Source organism: Plecotus auritus (genome assembly GCF_963455305.1).
Source record: "Plecotus auritus genome assembly, chromosome: 2".
Lineage (NCBI taxonomy): Eukaryota > Metazoa > Chordata > Mammalia > Chiroptera > Vespertilionidae > Plecotus > Plecotus auritus.
Genome location: NC_137771.1, coordinates 14,177,274 through 14,198,401, shown reverse-complemented (window position 1 = coordinate 14,198,401; position 21,128 = coordinate 14,177,274). Strand labels below are relative to the sequence as shown.

At 51.4% G+C, this 21,128-nt stretch overlaps 1 protein-coding gene and 1 pseudogene across 2 annotated transcripts; one reads left to right on the top strand and one right to left on the bottom strand.

Annotated features, from left to right (window-relative positions):
• Positions 1–3,465: 3,465 nt before the first annotated feature.
• Positions 3,466–4,661, bottom strand: LOC308242159 (mitochondrial glutathione transporter SLC25A39-like; annotated as a pseudogene). Its single transcript has one exon. The product of its transcript is annotated as a mitochondrial glutathione transporter SLC25A39-like (transcript).
• A 3,731-nt stretch (positions 4,662–8,392) lies between these two features.
• LACTBL1 (lactamase beta like 1) lies at positions 8,393–19,401 on the top strand (the record flags this gene model as incomplete). The annotated part of the gene is made up of 7 exons (XM_080657098.1): positions 8,393–8,407; positions 10,475–10,610; positions 11,878–11,987; positions 14,175–14,332; positions 15,324–15,562; positions 16,746–16,851; positions 18,420–19,401. 7 exons carry the CDS (start codon positions 8,393–8,395, stop codon positions 19,399–19,401), a joined length of 1,746 nt encoding a protein of 581 aa, XP_080513224.1.
• Between the last annotated feature and the right edge of the window lie 1,727 nt (positions 19,402–21,128).

The window sequence follows — 21,128 nt, the reverse complement described above, 5'->3', positions numbered from 1 at the left end:
CCTAGAGCAGTGGTCGGCAAACTCATTAGTCAACAGAGCCAAAAGTTTGCTGACCCCTAGGGCAGTGGTAGGCAAACTGCGGCTCACGAGCCCCATGCGGCTCTTTGGCCCCTTGAGTGTGGCTCTTCCATAAAATACCACATGCGGTCGCGCACGTACAGTGCGATTGAAACTTCGTGGCCCATGCGCAGAAGTCGGTTTTCGGCTCTCAAAAGAAATTTCAATCGTTGTGCTGTTGATATTTGGCTCTGTTGACTAATGAGTTTGCCGACCACTGCCCTAGAGCAGCGGTCGCCAACCTTTTGGACCTCACGGACCACCAGAACACTGCCCTAGAGGACCTCCTCGTCCAATGGGGAGACAACATGGAGATGCATTCGTGTCCCGGGATCAGCAAGGACTCCTGGGTCCAAATCCCAGTCCTGCCACTTCCTGGAACCTCACTTGTCAGAGCATCAGTTTCCTCAGATGTGAAATGGGCACAGAACAGACCTGCCCCTGGGGATTGTTGGGACATTGTCACCACGCAGTCTGTGACCCGGGGGCAGGCTGCCCAGCCTACTCTGAGCCTCAGGAAAGAGGAGCCAAGCAGCCAGGTGCAATGGACAAAACCTGGATCCCAGCTCCATCGCTGTCACCCCACTTGCTATATGACCTCCCCTCCCAGAGCCTGTTTCACCAGCCATACAATGCGGAGTTTGGATAAAACCACTCAGCTCTCTTCTCACTCTAATTGACCAATCCCCTTTCCAGGCCAGCCATAGGGGGTTATAGAAGATCCAGAAAGCTTGCCTCTACCCATTCACATACCCACCCTGAGCATCAGCAAAGAGAGATATTAATTCAAGCCGCGTCCAACCACAGGGTGGCTGGGAGGCAATGACAATGATGATGTGGAAGCTGGTGCAGTCCACAAACTGCAGAGCCTTGCTCCTCACAGGGTGGTCCTCGGACCCGTATCGACACCACCTGGGTTCTTGTGAGAAATGTAGACTCTCCTGTACCATCTGACCCACTGACTCGGACCTGCAGTTTAACTCAATCCCTAGGCGATTCCTACACACATTTGAAATGAGCTGGACACACACTGGTCCGAGGCCATGGCTCTCAACCTTGACCACACAGTAGAATTACCAAGGAGTCTTCAAAAATTGTGACGCCCAGGTGGCACTCCAGGGGGGTCTCTGGGGTTGGGACCCAGACAGCAGAGGTTTGTAAAAGTTCTCCATTGTAAACAATATCATAAACTAGAGGCCCGGTGCACGAAATTCGTGCACGGGGGTGTGTGTCCCTCAGCCCAGCCTGCACCCTCTCCAATCTGGGACCCCTCGAGGGATGTCCGACTGCCCATTTAGGCCCAAACCCACCGGGATCGGGCCTAAACGGGCAGTCGGACATCCCTCTCACAATCCAGGACTGCTGGCTCCCAACTGCTCGCCTGCCTGCCTTCCTGATTGCCCCTAACTGCTTCTGCCTGCCAGCCTTGATCACCCCCTAACCACTCCCCTGCCAGCCTGATTGATGCCTAACTGCTCCCCTGCCAGCCTGTTTGCCCCTAACTGCCTTCCCCTGTAGGCCTGGTCACCCCTAACTGCCCTCCCCTGCAGGCCTGAGTCCCTCCCAACTGCCCTTCCCTGCAGACCCAGTCACCCCCAACTTCCCTCCTCTGCCGGCCTGGTCACCCCTAACTGCCCTCCCCTGCAGGCTTGATCGCCCACAACTGCCCTCCCTTGCAGGCCTGGTTCCTCCCAACTGCCCTCCCCTGCTGGCCATCTTGTGGTGGCCATCTTGTGTCCACATGGGGGCAGGATCTTTGACCACATGGGGGCAGCCACCTTGTGTGTTGGAGTGATGTTTGCATATTACTCTTTTATTAGATAGGATGGAGCCACTTTAAAATGCCAGAGCTGCCATCCAGAGGAACTGCCTTATACCTCAGCCCTTGGAATGTTAAAAACAGGGCACAATAACCTTGGGATGGGACCTAAGCAACCTTATGCCTTGCAAAAGAACATTTGCAATGATAATAGGAAAGCAGTTATGATGACTAGACAGATGATTAGTGGCCTGAAAATGAAAAACATGGTTTAGAATTAACATTATCATGTTCTATTATCTGCGCCAACAGAAATGTCTTCGTTCTACTGATGTAATTTTCCCCTTCCCTTTCTCATAAATACCCATTGCCTTTATAGCTTTTTAAAAAATTATGTTGCCCTGACTGGTTTGGCTCAGTGGATAGAGCATCGGCCTGTGGACTGAGGGTCCCAGGTTCGACTCTGGTCAAGGGCATGTACCTTGGTTGCAGGCACATCCCCAGTAGGGGGTGTGCAGGAGGCAGTTGATCGATGTTTCTCTCTCATCGATGTTTCTAACTCTCTATCCCTCTCCCTTCCTCTCTGCAAAAATCAATAAAATATATATTTAAAAAATTATGTTTATTGCCCTAGCTCCGTGGTCGGCAAACTGCGGCTCGCGAGCCACATGTGGCTCTTTGGCCCCTTGAGTGTGGCTCTTCCACAAAATACCATGGCCTCAGCAAGTCTATTTTGAAGAAGTGGCATTAGAAGAAGTTTAAGTTTAAAAAATTTGGCTCTCAAAAGAAATTTCAATCGTTGTACTATTGATATTTGGCTCTGTTGACTAATGAGTTTGCCGACCACTGCCCTAGCTGGTTTGGCTCAGTGGATAGAGCATTGGCCTGCGGACTAAAGGGTCCCAGGTTCAATTCCGGTCAGGGGCACATGCCCAGGTTGTGGGCTCAACCGCCAGTAGGGGACGTGCGGAAGGCAGCCGATCTATGATTCTCTCTCATCATTGACGTTTCTATCTCTCTCTTCCTCTCCCTTCCTCTCTGAAATCAATAAAAATATATTTAAAAAATTATATTTATTGATTTCAGAGAGGAAGGGAGATGGAGATAGAAACATCAATGATGAGAGAGAATCATTGGTTGGCTGCCTCCTGCATGATTGGGGATCAAGCCTGCAACCCAGGTATGTGTCCTGACTGGGAATCGAACTGTGATCTCCTGGTTCATAGGTCGACGCTCAATCACTGAGCCACCACGGCTGGGTACCATTGATTTTTTTTTTTTTAATTCATCATCTTTACACTCAATGAATTAACAGCAGTGGGTTCAGACTGGCCAGGTCCAGGGTTCTATGGGCCTTGGGGGCAGGCAGGCCCAGCTACAACAAACACAGGAAAATGGGCGAGAGGGCAGGGGGAGGAAAGTGTGAACAGATTTGGTCTTGAACTTGGGGGGTTGGGTGGAAAAGTGATTATCCTCGGGGCTTGGGATGAGGACCAGCAGGAAGAAAGCTGTCTGATAGGGGCCTGGGCAGGCCCAACGGATGGGCTGGTACCCTTGGGGCTGAGCTGAGAGGAAAAAAATGAGGCCCCTTCCCCTGAGGACAAGGCACTTGGCTCAGACTCCTCCTGCCCCACACCATCCAAGGAAGAGATGGGGCCCTCATTCCCCTCGTTCCTCTCACTGGCTCAGAGGCTGTTCCAGGTTGAGCCTCTGAACGAAGCTTTTGCCCAACTCATATGTGCTGATCATGATGGCACAGGAGGGGGCGGCCTTGATGATCCTTGGGAGGAAGTCTGCAGAGTCCCCTGGTGCCAGACTCGGCCCGGATCCTCCGCAGCAGCAGCCAAGTGGAGTCGGCGTGCACAGGTGACACTCTCACAGCCTCCATGGCTCCCAGCGCAACCTGGCGTTGCGTCTTCACCACATTGAAGGGTAGAGTCAGGATGGCAGCCACCGTTCCTGAGATGCCACCAGCCACAAAGCTGATGCCCACTGATGTCTGGTCCTTTGGCCTGCGCCCACTCAGCCAGCTCTTTACCAGCTCATAGTTGAACCAATACAGGGCTGAAAAGGGCACATCCCGAAGAGCAGTGGGGCCCTAGCCCAGCCACAGTGAGCGCCAGCCGCCCTGAGCTACGGAGGTTCGAACACAGGCACCCAACTCCCGGTATGACACATGCTGAGCCTGCAGCTTTGTCCGTACCAGTTCTAGGGGGCTTATCACAGTCACGGTGCCCAAGCGGGCCAATGCACCAGCCACCATGGGTGCATAGAAGTCAGAGGTCAGGGCTCGACCACACAGGAAGGCCTTGAGTTGGTCATAGGCCGTGAAGTAGATGGCGGTTGCTGGCACAGTCATCACCAGGGTGGCTGGGAGGCCACTCCACAGGGTCCTGGTGCCCTCGTGTCTCACAATCTTCACAAAGGCATCCATAGTGCCAGTGAAGCGAGTGGGGTCCTGAAACCAGGTGGCACAGCGGGCACCATTTGGGCACAGGTACAGGGGTTCCAGAACACCATTGCAGTAGAGGAGGCACTTCCATTTGGTGTAAGAGAGACTCCAGAGTCTGGAGGGAGGCATCAGTTTGCTGGTCACTGAGGGACGCTGAGACTGCAGGCGGACCTTCACCACGTCCAGGGGGGTCATGAAGATGGAGGTGACCACAGCCCCGGCACCTGAGGCCACCATCTGTTGGAGGGGGCTGATGCCCCCAGGGTCCTGATCAGCCATCTTGTAGCTTCAATTCTGGCTTTAGGATGGTACTCGCGCGGCGCGGAGCCCGGGGTTGGGCGGGCCCATGGCGGGTCCGCGACCGGTGCGGGGTCCGCGCGCGTTCACCTCGCTCCAAGGCCGACCCCATTGATTTTTTTTTTAAGTGAGTGAAAGGGAGGGGGAAAGACACACCGAGAGAAACATCGATGTGAGAGACACATCAATTCCTGCAAGCTCCCTTGACCAGAATTGAACCTGTGACCCTTCAGGTTCCACTGAGGAAAATGGTCTAGGGCTTATCTCCATTTTATAGATGAAAAACAAAGAAGGCATGACTTACCCAAGGCCACACAGGCAGGGACAGAATTGGAATTTGAACCGAGTTATCCGAATGTTTAACAATGAGGCTTGCCCAGGCCCGGCAGCTCGGTTGGTTAGAATGTTGTCTTGATATGCCAAGGTTTTGAATTGATCCCTGGTTAGGGCACATACAAAGAGCAAACAATGAGTGCATAAATAAGCGGACAACAAGCAATGTTTCTCTCTCTCTCAAAACCAATTAATAAAAAAATAAATGAAACAAAAGTACTAGGCTGGCCCCAGTGGTCTCCAAACTGCGTTCCTTGGAGACTCAGTTCCTCAGAGGTGGTGGAGGAGCTGGTGCGGGGGGTGGGTGGCTGCGGCTGGGCGGCCGGTGGGTGGGCTGTGTCCTGGCAGCCCTCCATCGTCTCTTTTATATTGGGTTTGACAAAGGCTTTCTGCACAGACTGTTTCTTCTCTCGCCAGCCTGGAGCATCGTGGGTCACGTGGTGCTGCCAGCCTCCCTGACAGATGTTCCCCCCTCCCCACTGGCTGCCCGGGGGACCCCAGGAACTAATCCCCATGGCCGAGGGCACAGAGGGCTTAGTGCTGGGGAAATCGGGCACCACGTCTGCCAGCCCCTGGGGAGCCTGGGTGAAGCTTGCGGCTCAGAGCCCAGGGAACAGTCCTGTCCCTGGAACACTGGGACCCCGAGAGGCACTGGCCAGCCATGGTGGGGCCTGAACTGCCCTGCCCTTCCTGAGCCTTCCAGAGAGGGTGAGTTGGGGCTAGGCACCCTGGGGGTCTGTCAGGGGTGTGTGTGTGTGTGGTGTGTGTGTGTGTGTGTGTGTGTGTGTGTGTGTGTTTGGATGTGTGTGTGTGTGTGGTGTATGTGTGTGGTGTGTGTGTGTGTGTGTGTGACTGACTTTTCCGGTTGGGACTGAGAAATTTGGGATGTTCAATGCTAAAAGTCAGGACAGACCTGGGCAGACCAGATAGCTGGTCACCCTCACAGGGTTTCTGAGCTGGCCTCCCCTTGCCTTTGAGGTGGGGCTTCATGAAGGGGAGGGCTTGCTTTGCCCACTTCTCCTCCTAGCATTTCTCTGTCCCCTTCCTCTCTTTCCAGCCCCACCCCCCTGCCATCTCTCTCTCTGCCTTCACTCCTGTGACTGAACTTCCCACTCACAGTGTCTCCTGGGCTGTGGACCTGAATCCTCAGCCAGCTGGGACCTTCCACGCTTTGGAGAGAATGAAGACCCAGGTGAGGCATTGCCCCACGAGGTTTGCTTCAAATATGAGCCTAGATCGGCCTCAGCACCTTTATCGTCATCACCCACATTCCTAGACTGTGCACCCCTGGCCAGGACACTTTGAGTGCTTTAAGCCTATTAGCTCATCGAGTTCTCAAAACCAAAATGGCTTCTCTTCCTTTTCACATCTCCAGGCCTCTGATCGGAGTGCCCTCAACTCATCCCCAACTCCCTGCTCAGTGGAGCTTTCCTTCCCGTTGTCCCCGCCCCAAGGCTGAACTCACAGGTCCCTTGGAGGCCCCAGAGCTCTGTGCCCATGATCTGTGCACATCTGTCTCCCAGGGAAATTATCATAACAACACTAGCTACCCACCGGTGAGCGGCTTTCAGCATCGTCTCCTTTACCCTTACCTAGATTCTCTGGGGTGTAGGACAAAGGCCGTTCCCATTACGCAGACGAGAAAACTGCGACTCAAAGAGGTGAAGCCCTTTGTCCAAAGGTAGTAAGGGCAGAACCGGAATCAAGTCGTGCTCGCCTGGGCCCAGAGCCTGTGTCTGACCGCTCCACCGTCCCGCTGGCTCCACAGGGGACAGATGCTGGCCCAAGGCACTGAGCCTCAGGAGGTAGCAGAGTGCCCAGCACACAGTTTGCTCTTGGGGATTGTTTCTGAATGTATGACTGGACAGGAAGGGCTGTCCCAGAGTGGGCAGTGAGAAGGAGGAGGAGGTGAGGGTCTGTGGGCTGGAGACCACCAGGGAAGGAGCTGGGGTTGCTGTGTTATGGGTGGGGGCTGGGAGAGCCTGGCTCTTCCTGAGCTCCCCTCCCCCCCTCCCAATCCCCCCCTCCCCACCCCCCACACACACCCCAGCGATGGGAGAGGGGAGAGATTCCTAGTGGCTATTGCAAGTCCACATGTCAGCAGCTTAGAGATACTGGCTGCACTTTTGGGTCTATGGGAATAAATCCCGAGATTGGAGACAGACGTGAGATGAGGCTGGGCCCCAGAGGAGGGCTACAAGTTGGGGGTGCAGAGGGTGGGGTGGTGCACCGCACAGAGCGACAATCCCAGCGCCATCATCTGCTGCCCATGACCACTTCATTCTTCACCTGAACACGTGGAGCCATTGGTGCCTGTTAAGGGGACTGGCAGCCCTCCCACCAGGGCGCCCTCACTGGCCCCGCCCCCGTGGCCCTTTGCTCATGCTCAAAGGGGAGCACTCTCAAACTTCCCTCTCACAGAAACCTGCGACACCCAGGTAGAGACATCCTACCTGGGATCTTTAACGGCTTTATTTTAAAAAAACACTGAGGCATAGTTTACATGCACTAAAATCCACTTTTTCAGTGTGCAGCTCTCTGAATTTTGACAAATACATACAGTCCTATAACCACCACCATTTCAAGATATAGGATGAGCTCCATCACTTCCCAAACGCCTTTCTGCTCTTTGTGGTCTACCCCATCCCTACCCCAGGCAGCCACGGAGCTGTCTTCTGTCCCCATAGCTGTGCCTTTCTCAGAATGTTGTGCAAGTGGAGTGATATCATCTGTAGCTTTTGAGTCTGGCTTATTGCATATTGCATTTGAGCTTCATCCACATCACTGCGTTCATCAGTAGTGCTTTCCTGTACTTAGCTGAGTCACATCCCATTGCATGGATGTACCACAATTTTGTGTATCCATTCACCAGTGGAAAGACATGTAGGTTGTTTCCAGTCTTCGGAGATTATGAATAAAGAATGGCTTCAGTATGAGTACTACCTTCTAGAGCTGGGAGATACTTCTGAAATCAAATGGGATTTCTAGATGTACAGTATCCTCTTTACAAATAGCCCAGCCCTCTCCAGCAGTTGAAGAAATGGAGGCCCCAAGAGGGGAAGGGATGTGCCCAGAATTAAAACTGACTCAGGAAGTGGAGCTAAGATGTGAACTAAGTCTTTCAACTTGCAGGACGATGTAAAGTTCAAAACACATTTCCTGAGAATGTGCCAGTGCCAGGTGGAGTGCCAGGTGTTGTAGGCATAAAAGCCCCGAAGGAATGATCTTGGTACTGGAGACACTAGCCACCTGGTCGGGGCCAGAGAAGCCAGGAGTAACCAGGGCAGGTTCCTGTAACAATGCAGTGACGAGTGCACAGAGAGGAGAGGACCCTGGGGGAGAATGAGGAGGCTTCACAGCTGTCATGGGCTTTCCCACGTTTGTCCAGTGGAAAAGGGCAGCCAGAGGGAAGGGCAGGTGCAAAGGCACAGAGGGGAGCACTGCAAGCTGTGGGAGCACCAAGGTGCAAAGGGGAGGAGAGGCAGGAACGGTCCATGGAGTTGATCAGGGTCAGAGCAGGGAAAACCTCTCTGGCCAGATTGTTTCCTGTAGGGCAGCACCTGGCACATAGTAAGGAAACAGCCCTTGTTATGGAAGAGAGGGGAGGACTGACAGGGAGGGATGGACTAGAAACTCAGTGAGACGCTAAATGAAACAGCCTAGAAAACAGGTGCCAGTATGTGCAGACACTTGTATGTTTCAGAGACAGTATACAAGCCAGTGGGGGACAAGTTGGTGCTGAGATGACTGATTATTCGTATGAAAAACAAAAAAAATGAAATCCTTTCCTTACACTATAACCAAACATGTTTTTGTGTGAAAGTATAGAAATCTATATTTAAGACCTCTGTGAAAAGGATTTCTTTTTTAAAAAAAAATATATTTTATTGATATTTTACAGAGAGGAAGGGAGAGGGATAGAGAGCTAGAAACATCGATGAGAGAGAAACATCGATCAGCTGCCTCCTGCACACCTCCCACTGGGGATGTGTCTGCAACCCAGGTACATGCCCCTGACCGGAATCGAACATGGGACCCTTCAGTCCGCAGGCCGACGCTCTATTCACTGAGCCAAACCGGTTTCGGCTGAAAAGGATTTCTTAAGCAAACACACACACACACACACACACACACACAGAAAACAAAAAAGGCAGTGTTGATAAATTTGATTGGCAACAACCAAAACCATTGCAAAAGCCCTCTCTTCAAGAATAACAGTTAATAGGTCTTATAATGTGTCAGACAAGATGTACTTTATATATATTAACTCATTTAATCCTTACAAATTTATGAGGCAAGGGCCATTATCATCTTTATTTTACAGGTCAGGAAGCAGAAGCACAGAGAGGTTGAGTGACTTCCTTAAGTTCACACAGCCAGGAAGTGGTTAAACTGAGATTCAAGATCAGTTTTTGTGTGAAAGTGGCCACAGATTCACCCCTACACTATCCTGCCTCTCAACAAAAGTTACCATAAACGTAACATGAAAAGACATGCTATAAGCATAAGTATCTAGAACTTATAAAGAGCTCTAAGTGAAGAAAATTGAATAGAAAAAAAATAGGCAAAGGATAAAAACAATCCATTCACATAAAAGCAAATCCAAATATAAATAGCAAACACATGAAAAGGCGTTCAACCTTATTAGCAATAGAGAAAATGCAAATGAAAGGTAGCAATGAGAATCACTGGTGGTGGAGTGTAAATTGGAACAACTTTGGAGAGTGCAGGAGAGAATATGGTTAAGCTGAAGATGGCCATACGTTACCACCCAGAAATTTCACTCCTACCCATAGTGCTCCCACCTCGAATGTATAAAATGGTCACGTTTTTAAGGAAGCCTGGCCCATCTCCATACTCTATTCCACTATGAAGTATACTCATATAGCAGCATACTCGACAGAAGTTGAAATGAATAATCCAGAACTATATGTATCAAAGTGGAAAAATATCAAGTGCAGGAGGAGAATACAGTAGGATAATATTCGTGTAAGTTTAAAAATGTGCAAAACAATACTACATGCTCTTGATGGACGCATAAACACAAAGAATAAAAGCATGCATGATGACAAACATGAAGATCAGAATGGGTGTTTCATTTGGGGAAAGGGAAGGAGATTAAATCTTTGGAGAATTCCACCTCCATTAGGTAAATCGGCTAGAAGTAGTCGAACAACTACTGTACTAGGGAGAGACTTGGATTTGCACCATAACAGGCTTGTCCCAAGTGCCTTGGAGGGGACCTGGGTGAAGGGAGTTGCAGAAGGTCTCATGGAGGAGATGTATCACTAAATATACAGGAGAGAGACAGTATGCCCAGCAGAAGGAACAGGCTATGCAAAGGCGCAGAGGTGCAGAGGTACATGCATGGTGGAGCTGTTGAACGGGTCATACTGGGAAGGACCTTGGTTTCCCAGGTGTGAAATGTATATATATATATATATTGGAACTTCCCTGTGGACTTCCATTATGTCTGGGTGAACTTAAGGTATAGAAGGGGCCAGGGTAGGGTCCCTCTCTTTCTTCCCTCTGGCTGACTCCCATGGGAGCCGTGCCCTGTGTCTTCCCCATTCCAGGCTGGCTGGCGGCTCGGCCAGCTGAAAGTAAAAAAGAAGTGGCTTTTCCCAGCTTCCTGCAGCTTCTTCTTTCTGCTCTCTGTGCTCATGACCGGCTGCTTCCTGTGGCAGTACTACCTCCCCAAGCTGAAGACCGGTGAGTGCAGAGACATCCTCGAGTTTCTCCCGCCCCCGTGGGTCCTTGTGGGCTCTGAGCTGCCACTCCTGACCCGAGGGCATCGTAAGATTTAGACTCAGAAGCTCTGGCCTCTGTGCATCTTGGGGCCAGTCATATGACCTCTCCGTGCCTTGACGCCTTTGTGTATAAAATGAGGATCCTAATGCCAACCCCAAACTTGCTGGCTTCAAACGAAGTGATTCATTCTTTCTATTAGTCCGTGGGCTGGCTGGCAGTTCTGCTGCTGGTCTAATCTGAGCTCTCTCTTGAATGCAGTGGGAGAGCTGGATCTCTCCCTCCATGTGGATTCTCCCTCTCAAGACCGCTATCCCAGGCTTGTCCAGGAGGGGGCAGTATTCCCAGGGAGCAAAGGCGCATTAAGGCCTAATTCTGGGAAGGCCCAGGATCAATGATCAATTCCACCTCATCCTTTTGGCCAAAGGAAGTCACAACGCCAGCCAGAGTCTAGAGTTGGGAGGCGCTAAAAGAATTTATGGCCACAGTGAACCTCCAATCTTGTCTCGGTTCTGGGCAGTCTCAGGAAGGACTTGGAAAGGGTGCAGCTCCTCAAGGTGCTGTACCCTCACCGCTCCACACCGCTCTTCAGAGGACGAGGGGAGGTCTGGGGGCCATTGGGATGCTCTCCCAGACGGAGTCCTGCCCTGCCAAGGCCCACACCCTCTTCCCCGAGGTTCCAAGGAAGCCATGCAGCCAGACCAAAGCAGAACGAGACATGAGTCCCCCATGCCCGGACGCATGGCTGCGGTGATAGACTGAGTTCTCCCTGTGGTTTAGGCCTGATGCCGAAGTGGAGCCCCAAGTCCACTTCCCCACCCAAACATATAATCAGAACTGGGGAAAGAGAGACAGACAGCACATGGCTCAGCCTGCCCCGAGGAGCAGGAACTTGTCTAAGTCTGCTGATCACACAGAGGGAGGAAGGTGGGCGTGCGAGAAAGAAGGGCTGCCACCGGGAACTGTGGCATCATTGATATCTTGAAGGCCAACCTGCAGGTGGCGTGCGTGGAACTGTCCCCTCTCCTCCAGGCACACTCTGCTCTTTGCTCCTTGATACCCATGGATGGTCTCTGCACCCTGATCCTCCTGGTGAGGCTGTTGCCAGCTGGGAGGGTTGGCCCCAAGGTATGGCTCTGGCCTTGCTGCCACCTTCCCATCTCTTCTAGGATGACCTCTAGACTCCTATCCTGATGGCTATTTCCTTCTCACCATGTGATATTCCCGGCAGGTTCCTTGGGACCAGAAGCGCCCTCTGCCCCTGGGAGGATGTGCCCCCAGCACCCTGAGCCTGTGCCCCTGGCACACCCTCTCCCCGTGTTGAAGGAGGCCCTGGAAAAGGTCAGTATGACCCAGGAGGGTGTGTGCCAGGCCTGAGTGATAAAGGGGAGGGCCACTCTCTGCACTGGAAGTGACATTCATTCGTCATGTAATTTTTGAGCACTGACTCTGAGCTAGACACCAGGGACATGGCAGAAAGAAGACACTGTCCTGTTCCTAAGAACCTGCTAATCTGGGAATGAAGGAACAGTCAAGATAATAAACATTGATAACACAGGGGTAAGAGTGAGGACAGGGAAAGTTTAGGGGACTGTGGTGGGGGCACAAAGGAATTGACTTTGGGGTCAGGGAAGGCTTCTGGAGGAAGTGGTGTCTAAGCTGAGATGTGAACAATAGGAGATACCCAACTGATGGACATGTGAATAATAAAGGAGCTTGGTGGTGATGGTGGTGGTGGGGGGGTGGGGGTGGAGGTGTGCTCCAGGTAGAGGGAACAGCATGTGCCAAGACCCAGAGTCAGCAGAGTAAGTACAAGGCACATACAAAGAACTATGAGGCAATTCAGTCTGGTGGGGCCATGGGTGGAGGGAGAAAGATGAGACTGGAGAGGATGACAGAGCCCGTATCACAGAGGCCACTGCAAAATAATTAAAACAAAACACCCCCCACAATATAACTTTTACCACTGAGGATGGCCTAACAGTAGAGGGGGTTGTCAGCTGGCTCTAGTCTGTGCCAGTCAGACCCCACCCACTTGGGGCACTCACCTCAGGAGGCATGCAGACAAATGAAACATGATCTGAGAGGTAAGAGCAGCAGCATGGTGGAGGGATTTGAAACTGTCATCGGAGAAACAGCTGAAGGGAAGGAGGCAGATGATTCCACGTGAGAGAAGATGCAGGCCAGTGCAGAGAGGCACACTCACTGTCTGCAAACACATGAGAGGCTTTTGTGAAAGAGAGGGAGCAGAAGGGTGCCATGTGGCTCTCGGGGTGTGGGGGGGTCATAGTAATTAATGAAAAAGCAACCATGAACCCCATGGCTGCCATGTAGTGAGCCCTTAGTATGTGCTAACCTCTTTATCAGAATACCTTGTGAATCACTATCAATAGGGGAGGAAGCAGATTTAGAGACGCAAAGCTAGGGCAGGGGTGGAAGCTACAGGTAGACAGAGCTCAACTCAGGATATGCAAAATCACTCAGCAAGGCAGTTAATTAAGAACAGGGGCTGGACTTAGCATGGGATTCTAACTCTGATTCCACGAACCATTAGTCACTTGAGCAAGTCACTTTCATATCTCATAGACTCAGTTCTCTCATCTGTAAAATGGGGAGAAATTAGCACTGACTTATTGTGAGGATTAAATGAGACAATGTATGAGAGTCACTTTATACTGTGCCTGGCACATTCTAAATGTCCAGTATACGTTAGCTGTTGTCATCATCATTACACTTCGTCATTGCAAAGAATGAGGCATTTTCAATATATGTTCAATAGAGAACTTTGGGGCCTTCTAGAAATAGTGAATTCTCCAACACTAGGGGGTCAGACTAGGCCTACTGGAGGTTTTCTAGGGTAGTGAGTTTCAACCTTTCTTATCTCATGGCACACATAAACTAATCACTAAAATTGTGTGGCATACCGAAAACAATTTCTTTTTTTTTGTCTGACAAAAAAAAAAAAAATAGGTATAAATTTTGAGTCATTCACACCGCATGACTATTGTTGTATTGGCTGTTGTCATTTTTTATTTGACAATCTAAGGGAAAAGAGGTCAGCGTCCCTGACTAAATAGTCAGATACTGCATATTTTATTTTTTGGAGCTATTGCATATTTTTAAAATACTTGTGGCGCACGGGCTGAAAAAATCACTGTTCTAGGGCATAAGACAAAGGTTTGACTAGATCAATAGTTTTGTCCACTCCCATCCTTTTACGTTTTGCCAAGGAAATGTTTCTTTGAACAAAAATCTCATGAGGAATCCCCACACATAAAACAGATTCTAGGGGAGCTGCTCTGATTGCAGCCAGAGTGGGGGCCCATGGTATGAGAGCCCAAAGTCTGGAGGCTCACTGGGCTCCCCTCCAGCGACTGGGGCGGGGGGGGGGGGGTGTGGAGAGTGAAGGGGAGCCGGGAAAGGCGACCTGTGTGCAGGGTGTGGTGTGGGCATGGGCAGGGTGTGTAGATGACAAGTGGGGTGTGTCTCTGCACCCACACTCTGAGCCTCCTGCTCTTCTCCTGCAAGGTGGAGAGGATCCTGCACCAGGCACTGTCTGCCCCAGGGCTGGCGGCCATGTCTGCAGTTGTCATCCACAATGACACCGTGCTCTGGACTGGGAACTTCGGGAAGAAGAATGGCTCCGACCCAGCTTCTGGCCCCCCCAATGAGTACACCATGTACCGGTCAGCCGGGTGACCTGCAGGGTCCTGTGGAGGAATGAGGGATGGGAGGACAGGGAGGACCTAGGAGGTAGGGGAACTCAAGAGAATCATGACTGGGGTTTCCAAGCCCCTTATTAAGTCTTGACAGTTTTATAGATGAGGAGACCGAAGTCCAGAGAGGACCAGTGAGTGCCCAACATCACACCATAGAGGTAACAGGTCAGGAAGGAATCGCTTCTGGAGAGCCCTTAGCCCCAAGCCTCCCTAACTCCAAGAGGCTCCCTGTGTCCCCTGCCTCCCTCATGTCCATGTGCCACAATGGAACCATAACCAGGTCCTGGGCTCTTGGCCCCGGTCCCTGTCAATCGGCAGCAGTGGCCCAGATGCAAGTCCCTGGGGACATTCTGCTGCACACATCCCCTCCTAGGCGCTGCCTGCAGGATCCTTAAAGCTTACAATGCAAAGTGAACCATCTACTCCCAGAGATGCTGTGAGGATTGCAGGAGTTCCATTCACACTGCACCTGCTACGGGCCAAGTATGGGGACAATAATTACACTTTCTGTCACTTACTGAGCACTTACCACCTGCCAGGTATCTTGCCAAACACTTAACGAGCATGTTCTTGTTCAATCCTCTCTACAACCTGTGAAACGGACAAGGAAGCCGAATCCCAGAAAGTCTAGTACTTGCCCAAGACCACTTAGCCAGTGAGAGGCAGAGGTATGACCCAACCAGGTCTGTCCACAGTGGGAAGGGCCTGGGGGAAGGCCTGCCATTGGGCAGATACTCAGGAATGTCCATCCAGCCCGGCCCTGCTGCCTCTGGTATATTCTCAAGCATCCCAAAGCCAGTTGTACAGAGGCTGGTGGACTTTCATCTGAGACATTAAATAAAGTGGATTCAGTGCTTTCCTAGAATACTAGAAAGTTGGAGGCCGGGGTGCAGGGTAGAGATGGATTGTGGGGCCAAGAGTATGCTCTCTGCACCCTTGTGTCCCCAACATTGTCTAGGATCTCTAGTGTCTCCAAGATCTTTCCAGTCCTCATGCTGTACCGCCTGTGGGAGGAGGGTGTCGTAGCCTCTCTAGATGACCCTCTGGAGCGCTATGCCAGCTCCTTCACTATTAACAACCCGCTGGGCATGGCATCAGCTCCCAAACAACAGAGCCTGATGGATGGCCTGGAGGAGGTGGGCCCAGCCCCAAGGCCTTCGCCCGTCACCCTCCGAAGGATGGCCAGCCAGCTCTCAGGTGAATGGTTTTGAACTTACCTTGCTTAGCCCCAAATAATTCAGGTGGGGGGATCTGAGAAGCAGATTCTCCTCCCGTCAGGCTGCTGCTGTTTCCTGAACTGGCCAAAGTCTCCCCATTCTCACTCCTCTCCAGCCACACCGGCTGTGCCATGCTATTCCTCAAACTTTCCAAGACCTTCCTGCCTTTGGGCCTTTGCACTTGCTGTTCCCTCTGCCCGAGACATTCTTACAGAAAAGAATGGCGCTCTCTCTCACCTTCTCCAGGTCTCACCTGCTCAAGGATCACCTCTGCAATGCCTTCGTCTGACCAAATTATTTTTCTCTGGAGCATGAATATGTATTTGCTTGTCTGGCCCCTCCACTGATTCCACATAGGCAGGGACTTTGTTCATTACTGATTCCCCAGGACCCAGAACAGTTGTTGGCACAAAACAGAAGCTGGAGCCGAAACTGGTTTGGCTCAGTGGATAGAGCGTCAGCCTGCGGACTGAAAGGTCCCAGGTTCGATTCCGGTCAAGGGCATGTACCTTGGTTGCGGGCACATCCCCAGTAGGGGGTGTGCAGGAGGCAGCTGATGGATGTTTCTCTCTCATCAATGTTTCTAACTCTCTATCCCTCTCCCTTCCTCTCAGTAAAAAAATCAATAAAATATATTTAAAACAAAACAAAACAAAACAAAACAAAAATACCAGAAGCTGGAAAGCCATTATTGAATGGATGGGTGGAGAGAACCCAAACCCTGTGGTTCTTCCAATAGTTGTCACAGCTAATAAACAGAAAAGTCCAAATGGTTAGATAAGTCCAAAGCTGTTTGGCCACTGATCTCAAGAATTTTATGGAATCAAACTGCTAGAGTTGATGCTAATTATTTTTTTTGAGCAGTTACTATGACCAGACACCATGCTAAGCATTTTATTTTACCTAATCCTCACATCATCCCCTCGATAGAGGAATTATGTGCCTCACATTACAGGTGAGGGGACTGGGGCTTGAGAGGTTAAGTGGCTTTCCCACTAAAACACAAGCAGGATTAGAATCCATGCTGGACTATTTTTGTTTTTCAGGTGATTTTGTTGTTGTTACCTTTCAACCCATGGAAGGTGGGGAGGGGGGCAGTGCACCCAATGACCCCGCATCCACCCTCAGCTAGCTCAGCAGGTCTGACCACTGCTCCTCCCCAGGGCTGCCCCGAAGGCTGCGATCCACTTCGCTGCTGTGGAGAGGCAGCACCCAGGAGGCCCTGAGCCTGCTCAAGGATGATGTGCTGGTAGCGGACCCGGGAACCAGGTGAGGAGTGTGCCTTGATGCTCTGCCAAAGTTAGGAACCTCCTCAAGATACTCCCCCCCTCTGCCCCCGCCCCCAGAGAGACTGCATCCTCTCGTCCTGGGGGGTCAGAACCTGAAGAGACCTCGGGGTCACTGAATACAACCCCTATTCCAAAACTGGAAAGACTGAGGCCTAGAGAGGGGTGTTACAGCAAGGCAGGTGCTGTTTGAACCTTGAGTTCTTTCCACTCATCAACTCAACATTTATTGAGCACCTACTCTGTGCCCGGAAAGTGCTAAACTGAGATACAGAAGCAAATAAATTTACTAGTAACAAGGTTCCTCTTCATGGAGTTTGCATTCTTGTGAGTCAACAGTGAGCATTCTTATCAGTGAACAACAGATAAACAAGATAATTAGAGATTTTGTCAAGTGCCATCATGGAAATAAATGGGATACTGATGGGAGTGGATAGCTGGGGTGGCCACTGAACAGAGAAGGCCAGCTCAGGGAGCGAGGGGCTGGACAGAGGACAGCTGGCACTCCCCTGCCTCAGAGGCACCCTTCCAGGCCTGTTGGCCTTTTTTGGAAAAAGATGCCCTGTTTCTCCAACTGCTGAACCTCAGGCCCCACTTCCCCGAGGAAGAAAGGACCCAGGTGATGCTCCGGCATCTGCGTGCTGGAGTCCTCCTTTCAGCTGTGCCACTAACTTGCCATGAGGCCTTGGAGGAGGCACTTAGCCCCTTGGAACCTCACTTTCCTCATCTGTAGAAAAGGGAAGTCAGGCCCTAGCCCATGTAGCTCAGTTGGAGTGTTGTCCTGTACCCCAAAAGGTGGCAGGTTTGATCCCCGGTCAGGGCACATACCCAGTTTGTTCAGTCCCTGACAGGATGCATATGGAAGGCAACCAATGGATGTTTCTCACATTGATGTTTCTCTTTTTCTCACTCTTCCTCCTTCTTCTCTCTAAAATCAATAAAAAACATAAAAAATTAAGGGAGGTTAGGCTAGAGTTCAGGAATGTCTAAAAGGATTTGTGGATTTTCATCTGTCTGTGCCTTTTTGAAATTGCACCTTCTCTGGGAAAGAAGAGAGACCTCTTACCGACTGCTGGTGTCTGCCATAGCTGGGGAGAAGGGAGGGGAAATCCTGCCCACTGTTTCTTATCCTTGAACCACATGATCGCTATAATTCCACCTGCCCTCCCGCCCCCCCCCCCCGCCCCACAACAGTCTAAGACTCTAGTTTTCTGTTTGCTAAAGTAAATCATACTAAGATGTAAAGGACCAATAAGATTTGCTTTACTACTTGCCCAGCCCAGCTCTCCTCCTACCTGCTGTGTGACCCTGGACAAGTCCCTGCCCCTCTCTGGGCCTTCCTTCCTCTTCCCAGATGTAGAATTAGTGATCTGTAGTCTCTGATGGGTCTGACCATCTGGGATGCAGTGAAGCAGGTTCCTTCCCTGACCGATCCAGTCCTATGAAACTCTGGTGGCATTTCAGACAGTCTGAGCAGGTCGGAAGGGGCTACTTAGGGCCTGGAAATGTTCATCATGGGCTGACCCCCAGTTTCCACACCTCCCGTTCCAGGTGCCATTACAGCACCCTGGCCTTCTCGCTTCTGGCGCACGTCCTGGCAGCCCACACGGCTCAGGGTGACTACCAGCGCTGGATCTCCGAGAACGTGCTAGAGCCGCTGGAAATGGCAGACACCGGCTTCGACCTCACCCCTTTGGTGCGCGCCCGCTTGGCGGCTGGCTTCTACGGCAGCGGCCGGCCGGCACCGCTCTACGACCTGGGCTGGTACCGCCCGTCTGGCCAGATGTACTCCACCCCCGCCGACCTGGCCAAGCTGGCCATGGCGCTCCTGGGCAGCGGGCCCCAGCGGCTCCTGCGGCCCGACGCGGCGAAGACGCTGCTGGCGCCGCTGCTGGCCTGCCCCGGCGCCTACTTCGCCAACGAGACCGGCACCCCTTGGGAGTTCCACGCGCAGAGGGGCTACCGCGTGGTGCGCAAGGACGGCGACTTGGACGGCTACGCCGCCACCTTCTCCCTGGTGCCGCCGCTGCAACTGGGCTTCGTGCTGCTGCTGGCCGGGCCGCGGCCCCCCGGGCCCGACCTGGTGGCGCGGGCCTACGACGTGCTCCTGCCGGCTCTGGAGCGGGCCCTGCGGGAGGCCGAGCGCAGCCCCGCCCCGCCCCCCAGCGCGCGCCCGTTCGCCGGCTACTTCACCTTCGCCAACCGGACCTTCTACGAGGTGCGCGCCGGGCCGGCGGGCGAGCTGCGCCTGCGCCAGTTCGGGCCCCGCGTGGAGGCGCTGGTGCCTCCCGCGTTCCGGACGCTGGCGCTGCGCCACGTGCGCGGCCGCGTCTTCCAGCTGCACGTGGCCCGCGAGTTCCCGTGCGCGCTGCCGCTCGGCGACGCCTGGCTCTCTCTCGAGGCCCAGCATGGGCAGCTCGTCCACTTCTACCCCCTGGACCGCCACGGGCTGTCCCCGGGCTTCGACGTTCCCGGTCTTAACACGTACCGGGTGCTGCGGCTGCTGCGCAAGCCCGTCCTCAAGACCCAGTGACGCGAGGCCGGAGCCTCCCGCCTCGCCCTCCAGCAGAACCCAGGTAGTTGACAAAGCGGGGTAGGCCCCCGCAACTCAGAGTGTGGGCCCCGGACCACAGCCGGGTTGCGAACTATTCCTTATCCACGGGAGAGGAAGAGCTAAGTACAGAAACTTAGATTAAAGCACTTACATACTTTTAACGGCACGCTGACAAAGTACTTTACTTTTGTGTCTGTTGAATCTAAGACAAAATATGGGCTTGTGTTTTGTCTTTAAAAAAAATCAACCGGCGTTACAATTTACATAAAATGAAATGCACACAATATCAGGCTATAGTTTGGTGATTTTTACAAGTATGTATACTCACCAGCACCATCAAGATTCAGAACATTCCCATCGCCCCCCAAACGTCCTTCCTACTGATTTGCAGTTAGTCCTCTCCCCTGTACCCAGCTCCAGGCAACCACTGATCTTTCTGTCACTCTAGATTAGTTTTGCCTTTTATAGAATTTCATATGAATGGGATCATACAGTGTAGTCCTTTGTGTCTGTTTTCTTTTGCTCAGCATGATGTGTGGAGGTTCATGCATATCTTTGTGTGCATCAGTAGTTTGTTCCTTTTTATTGCGGAGCAATAGTAGTCCATTCAAGGGATATATCCCAATTTGTTTATCCATTCACCTGTGGATGGACATTTGGGTTGTTTCCATTGTGGCTGTTATTAAAAACAGCATTCCTAAAAAACACACACACAAATAAACAAACACAAAAAAAGCATGCCTGTATAACTCTGTAAATACATGCTTCCATTTCTCTTGGTTAAATATCAAGGTGTGTTTGCCAGGCAGTTTTCCAAAGCTCTTATACCATTTTACGTTTCCAGCAGCAATATGTGATGGTTCTCTTGCTTCACATTTTTGCAAAATTTTAGCCATACTAATTTTTGTGAAGTTCTGTCCCCGCACATGCATAACCTCCCTCATTATCAATATTTCCCACTAGAGCCCTAACCGGTTTGGCTAAGTGGGTAGAGCGCCGGCCTGCGGACTCAAGGGTCCCAGGTTCGATTCTGGTCAAGGGCATGTACCTTGGTTGCGGGCACATCCCCAGTAAGGGTGTGTGCAGGAGGCAGCTGATTGATGTTTCTCTCTCATTGATGTTTCTAACTCTCTCTCCCTCTCCCTTCCTCTCTGTAAAAAATCACAAAATATATTAAAAAATATTTCCCACTCACTAGAATGGTGTATTTGTTACAACTGATGAACCTACATTGACACATCATTATCACCCAAAGTTCAGTTTACATTAGGGTTCACTCTGTGGGTTTGGTCAAATGTATAATGACATGAGTCCACTATTTTAGTATCATACAGAGTATTTTCACTGCCCTAAATATCCTGTATGCTTTGCCTATTCATCCCTCCGTCCCCACTTAACTCTGGCAACCACTGATCTTTTCACTGCTTCCATAGTTTTGCCTTTTCCAGAATGTCATAGAGTTGGAATCACACAGTATGCAGCCTTTTCTGATTGGCCTCTCTCACTGAGCAGTATGCATGTAAATTTCCTCCACGTCTTTTATGGCTGGACAGCTCATTTCTTTTTAGCACTGAGTAGTATTCCATTGTCTGGATGTATCATAGTTTATTTATCTGTTCATCTTCAAAGGACATCTTGGTTGCTTCCAAATTTTAGCAATTGAATAAATGAATAAATGAATAAAGCTGCTATAAACATCCATGTGC